A 6,733-nucleotide genomic window follows, 5' to 3' on the forward strand; every position below is an offset into this window, starting at 1 on the left:
GGAGGCACAGGGTGGAGGTACAGGACGGAGGCACAGGGTGGAGGCACAGGACGGAGGCACAATGTGGAGGCACAGGGTTTAGATACAGGACGGAGGCACAGGACGGCGGCACAGGGTGGAGGCACAATGTAGAGGCACAGGGCGGAGGTAGAGGCCTCAGTCCTTGATGCGTCACAGGGTCGACCTTTGCCCCTTGTCTTCTCCCGTTTCATAACCACCTTTTATTTCAATCTACTGTGAAATAAAAGCCATTGGAGACAAAAAATCCTGTTTGCCTGACCAAACAGTAACAACGGTCACACCTGTGATGTCAGCGTCGTTTTATTTGTTGCAGACGGTCATCTTTCCTCATTATTTTTAAATCATGCTGTTCGATAGTTTTGTGTTGTTGGCATTTCTGGATTGCTATATAGCACCACAGATCATCCAGGCTGATAAATGAGGAATATTTTCACTCTGGATGTAAAGATGTGAATCAGAAATGAGAAATAAAACAGTCTGACCATCTGAATCTGCTCCAAACCAAACTGAAACATCTCCAGCATTAATTTACATTATTTGACTTTGTTTTTGTTCACCAGTTCAAAACATTGTGAACTGATGACTCAATATTCTGAAACAATAAAATAACTTACAGGTTAAAATATTTTGGAAAGTATACTCTAGGATGGTCAAGTGACTCGGACCGTTTCATCTCTGACCGTTTCATTCTTTTCACGCCAAGTTCTGGACTATGAAAACATGACCTGGCGAAGAACAATTTCATTTCGTATACTTTAGAGTCTCTTGAACTATATTACCGTATCTAAAAACTCATTCTCTCTTTACTAGAGAGAATGGATGAGAGAATATAAGCAAGGCAATGCATGCTAGTATTGGACTTTTATTTGCTTATTCATGCACCAATATTATTTCACTTTGTTACCAATATTTTTATATTTTCGTTTACATTTTATTTTCCAATTTTCTGTGGAGAGAGGACTGTAGGTGGCGTTCAATATTCATCCTGGGGCACTGATGCGGTGTTTAGGTGTCCTGTTTGTTTGTCTGATCACACTGTTTAGATACAGTATTGTGAAGTTAGACTTAGGTTTTATGGTGACTTATTGTGGGATGTTTCTTTCCTGCCATTTGGGGGCAGGATGTGGGAGGGTATGTGCTGCTTGTCAAGGGGTTTTGTTTTGTCTTTTCTTTAGTTGCTCCACAATAATCTTGGTTTTCTCCCCTTCATGTCTGTTTTTGGTCTCAGTATTTCATTCATCTCCCTCTAACACCATTCATTGTACATTAAGCCAGTATGCCTCGGCCACTTAATCTCATTTCCTGGAATGTCCAGGGTTTAGGCCATGTGATCAAGAGGAATAAAGTTTTGACTTATTTAAAGAAGCAGGAAGCTGATATTGCACTTCTCCAGGAGACTAGGCTATCCGATGTGGAACATCTGAAACTAAAAAGAGACTGGGTGGGCAATGTTTATTTTTCTTCTCATTCGCAGAACAAAAGGGCACAGCCATCCTTATCAATAAGAAACTCCCCTTTACCCTTGTATGTGAGGAAAGAGATTTGGAAGGTAGATTTATTCTGATTAAAGGTTCAATTGCTGGCCAACCTATAACCATACTCAATGTCTATGCCCCTAATAATGATTCACCCAACTTCATTTCGCAAGTCATTTTATTGTTTAGGCAGTATTGTGATGGTCTTGGCCTGCTGGCTGGCGATTTTAATTGCATAATGGATGCTGGTTTGGACAAATCCTCCTCGGCACATGTATCCAACCCCAAAGCCTCCTGTGCTCTTAAAGGATTATGTTCAGATATTGGGTTGGTCGATGTGTGGCGTCAGCTAAACCCCAAAGTAAAAGACTTCTCTTTTTATTCACATCCTCATAACTCATATTCTAGACTTGATTATTTTTTTATCCCAAAAACTTATCTATATTCTGTTCCGTCTTGCTCTATGGGTTCAATTGCCCTTTCAGACCATGCCCCTATTTATTTTATTTATTTACGATTTGGATCTACATTCAATACTGTGAGGACTCCCATCTGGAGATTTAATACTTCGTTCTTGAATAGCAACTCTTTTTGTACCTTTGTTAGGAATAATCTAATAATGAATCTTCTCCAGTTTCTTCTGCCATGATTTAGGATGCAGCCAAGGCCACCTTACGTGGGCAGCTCATTTCCTATAGCTCTTTTCAGAAAAGAGTTTTGGAGGAAAACAGGAAAAAACTAGAGAATGAGGTGTCTAGGTTGGAGCATATACATAAACACTTTCCTACATCAGGGAATCTCAAGGCATTAGTTGCTGCTAGGACCAAGCTAAATATGGACTATACTCGCCATGCCCAGAAGCTGTTCCTCTACACTAAGCAGAAATATTATGAGTTTGGTAACAAGTCAAGCCGTCTGCTTGCCTATCAATTAAAGAACCAAATCAATGATAGCTGTATCAATATGATAATAACATGCAACGGGGATGTTGCCTGTGATCAGTCTGCTATTAATAACCCTTTCAAAGACTTTTATAAATCCCTTTACACGGCTGGTAAAATCGAATCAGATATTGGTTCCTATTTAGACGGTGTTCTTTTGCCCTCAATTTCAGAAGAGGCTCGCTCTGCCCTTGATGCTGCTTTTACACCTGAGGAGGTCTGGGTGGCAATCCAGTCGATGCCGAATGGAAAGTGCCCTGGTCCAGATGGATTTCCACTGGAATTTCTTTTAAGAAGTTCTGGCCAGAGATCCATCCCATCTTTTTACCTGCTATAAACGATATCTTAGCAGGAGGTGTTCCTCCGTCCTGGAATTTTGCCTCCATCAGTTTATTGTTGAAGAAAGATAAAAATCCCTTAGATTGGACATCATATAGACCTATCAGTCTCCTTAATGTTGACTACAAAATTGTCGCGAAGGTGTTGGCACGGAGACTAGAAAAAATTCTTCCGAAGATGATAAATCCCGACCAGACAGGTTTTGTGAAATCTAGATATGGAACAGCCAATGTGCGTCGTGCACTGAATGTCATTCATTATCTTAATCATCATAAAGACCCTGCTCTGATCATTTCTCTCGATGCAGAAAAGGCCTTCGATCGGGTAGAATGGCACTTTTTATTATTAGTTCTACAGAAATTTGGAATGGGCTATAATTTTATTAACATGATTAAAGCTTTCTATTCCAATCCAGTAGCCATGGTAAATACTAACGGTTTGCTGTCTGATGGTTTTTCTGTTCAGAAGGGTTGTAGACAGGGGTGCCCCTTGTCACCTTTGTTGTTTACGCTGTTTATCGAACCTTTAGCTGAGACTATTGGATCTAACCCAGACATATCTGGAATTAGGATAGGTGAAGATCACCATGTGATCTCTCGTTTTGCGGATGACGTCCTTTTACACCTGAAAAACCCAAATAAATCAATCCCGGCTGTACTTAGTTCCATAGATAAATTTAGTGCTCTTTCGGGTTATAAGATTAATTTAGACAAGTCTGTCGCTTCTCCTCTCAATATCCCTCGAGATATGGTGCTACAGCCTATTCTTCATACGTCTAAAAAAGGTTTCAAGTACTTGGGCATCTTTATCACCCCTGATCTGAAAGACTTATTCTTATCAAACTACTCCCCCCTAGTTCAGAACATTAAAAATGATCTGTCAAAATGGTCCACTTTACCTATATCACTTCTCGGCTGGGTTAATACAATAAAAATGAATATTCTCCCTCGCTTAAATCACCCGTTTCAAAATCTTCCTTGCCACTTGTCCCCCACATTCTTTAAATCTCTTAATTCTTATATTTCCTGTTTTATTTGGAACAATACGCATCAATGAATTAAATCAATGAATAACCCGGGCAGGTTGAATATTGTGGCGGATGCTYTGAGCAGAGGACCATTTGTCAAGTCACTGGCTGAACGTGTGCTGGCAGAACCCTATGCTGAGCTATTGAAGCAGGCCTGTGATGTGAAGGATGAGTCTTACTAAACCCAAGCAGTTGGGAGGTTTGTCTCTACCCAACATGCAGCTCTATTACTGATCTGCTCAGCTTAAAATTATGTCTGACTGGTTTTCTAGTAGAGACAACTGCTTATGGCTGAGCCTTGAATCTTTATCTTGCTGTCCTAGAAGGTTAAACTCTCTCCCTTTTATCAATAACTTAGATCAATTGGATTCATTGAAGGAAAACATGGTAGTTTACAGTACTTTGTTAGCTTGGCTAGACGTAAGGAAACACTTGAACATTCCTCCCTTTATCTCAATTCGATCCCCCCTGACTTTAAACCCGGACTTACCAACTTCTATTAGAAGTATTGGCCTGACATGACATGGACTGGAGGAGGAGACTAACACCTTGTTTCTTGTTCATGTGGGGTATTTTGTTTTTTTATTGTTTGTGTGTATGTGTAAGGCAGCATGGGTTTCTCTTTTGTTCTATGTGCTGTAACTAATGTAAAACTAATAAAAATAATTTAAAAAAGAAAAAAAGAAATTACTCTAAAAGCAGCCTGCTGTCTAATTGTTAAAGAAAATATATTAGAACAATATTATGTTAATTAAACCAAGTATTACAGTATTGCACGAATTTATTGGATAAACAGCAAAAACAAACCTCAGAATCTCCAGGTTACAGTCTGAACTCTTCAGGCCTTCACACAGACGCTCCATTGCAGAGGTTTCCAGTTTGCCTTTGATTTCCAGTTCAGTCAGATGTTGGTTGGACTTCAGAGCTGAAGCCACAACTTCACATTCAGCCCCTGTGAGTTTACAGCTTCCAAGTCTGTGATTATAGAAGAAATACAGTCAGTTCTAGTAAAAACCAGATTATTTAAATAAACACAATTAAAATATAATAACAGTGATGTCCTCCAATAGAGATTCTCTGTGGTTCATGACTAAACTCCTGGTTCTGGTTCTGGTCCACACTGCAGACCTGCTGTGTCTCTGGTTCTGTTCAAAGATTCATTTAATCACAATGATGGAGACAAAAGCTGAGCAACAGGTTCAAATGATTCAGGCTCCATGTTGATCGAACAACACTGAAGGTTCTGGATCTGGCCCAGCTTCATGTACTCAGAACAACTGATGGTTTTAGTGGCGGCCATCTTGGCTGCCTGTTGGCAAACCTCCCTGTTTCTTCATGCTGAGCTCTGACTGCTGCAGCAACAATCTTGACCAGAAGCTTGTTGCAATCATTTTTACTCAGAAACTGATCAGATCCAATTCCTCAGCATTCCATCCTGGGTGGGATCTTTAACTGAAAGATTTCTCTTTTTCTTTTCTTTCTTGTTTTTGTTCATCAGTTCAAAACATTAGTTTTGCAGTCTTTTGCTTTCGTCTGCATCTTCTGCCCTTTTCTTACATTTCTGAAATTATTCTGCAGTTGATTTCAAATACTTATACAATCATCACCAAAAACATTCAGTTGACAGCACTCACACTGCATGTTCACAGGAAATGCATATTTCTGTAGTTAGTTTAGAAGCTATTTTTCAATATTGATTGTTGTCAATATTGGACTGCCTTGGAGGAAAGCTGAAAAATTAATCTGACTACACGGGTAACACCTATATGATACAGCATGGCCAGCTCTGAGCCGAGACGTCCTCTCATCAACACCTGCTGCACCAAAGAAAAGACATCAAGCTGCTGGAACTGATATAATTCCTCCTTCCTTCACCCCATTACCGAGAACTAATCAGCCATAACACATTGAAACCCACTAAACTCCACTGAAGAGGTGATTAAAGTTTCTAATGTGTTACTGGCTCATACAAAACAGATTTTCTAGAGTTCAAAGTTTTCTATTCATTTCAATGGAGCATGAAAACTGTTAAAAAGTGAGATTTTTTAAATGATCAATATCTAAAAAACCAAAAGCTGCAGCAGAGCTGTCCTGAATTAGCTAAGCAGATGTTTGAATGTCTGAAATGGTCTAAAGGATGAAGGAAAAGGTCAAAGGCCAAAAACAAGAAGCTTGCAAATCAAGAAGCTTGAAGAATGAATAATAAACAGGAGAACAATAGTGCTGAGTCAGCATTAACACAGTAAAGGTATCTGGACTCACCGAGCCTTTCTGCAGTTCCTCACAGCTGGAATCAGTCTCCGTCGTCCCTCCTCTGTTGTGTTGTATTTCTCCAGGTCCAACTCATCCAGAACCTCCTCTGACATCTGCAGCATGAAGGCCAGAGCTGAACATTGGATCATAGAGAGATTCTTCTTTGATCTGTTCTCTGATTTCAGAAACTGCTGGATCTCCTGATCAACTGAGAGGTCCTTCATTTCTGTCAGACAGTGGAAGTTGTTGATGCTTCTTTGAGGGGACACCTGTAATCTTCCTATCTTCAGATTATTGAGTATTTTATTGATGGTTTCTGGACTGATCTCTGTCTGACTCAGCAGGCCTCCTAACAGTCTCTGGTTGGACTCCAGAGTGAGACCATGAAGGAAACGAACAAACAGGTCCAGGTGGCCATTTTTACTTCTCAGAGATTTCTCCATGACTTTTTTCATAAAGTCCTCCAGAGATGTTTCACTGTATTTTTTTCCCAGGAACTTCTTCACCACCTCTGTTTTCCTGCTGGTGAAACAGTGAAACATGTAAACTGCAGCCAGAAACTCCTGGATGCTCAGGTGAACAAAGCAGTAAACTGGTTTCTGGAAGATCAGATTCTCTCTTTTGAAGATCTCTGTACAAACTCCTGAGTACACTGAGGCCTCTGTGACATCCAGACC

General features: G+C 40.1%; 1 protein-coding gene across 1 annotated transcript in view; it reads right to left on the reverse strand.

Moving 5' to 3' along the window:
- Positions 1-6,733, reverse strand: part of LOC103460167 (protein NLRC3-like) — a gene marked incomplete at its 3' end in the record, with an annotated part of 11,305 nt that overhangs the window by 1,953 nt on the left and 2,619 nt on the right. The window contains exons 3-4 of the mRNA XM_008402229.2: positions 6,066-6,733; positions 4,611-4,778 (exon numbers count right to left, since the gene is read on the reverse strand). Coding sequence (XP_008400451.2) covers positions 4,611-4,778; positions 6,066-6,733 — 836 coding nt within the window. The remainder of the gene's footprint in view (positions 1-4,610; positions 4,779-6,065) is intronic.

Source organism: Poecilia reticulata, unplaced genomic scaffold, assembly GCF_000633615.1.
Source record: "Poecilia reticulata strain Guanapo unplaced genomic scaffold, Guppy_female_1.0+MT scaffold_190, whole genome shotgun sequence".
Taxonomy (NCBI): domain Eukaryota; kingdom Metazoa; phylum Chordata; class Actinopteri; order Cyprinodontiformes; family Poeciliidae; genus Poecilia; species Poecilia reticulata.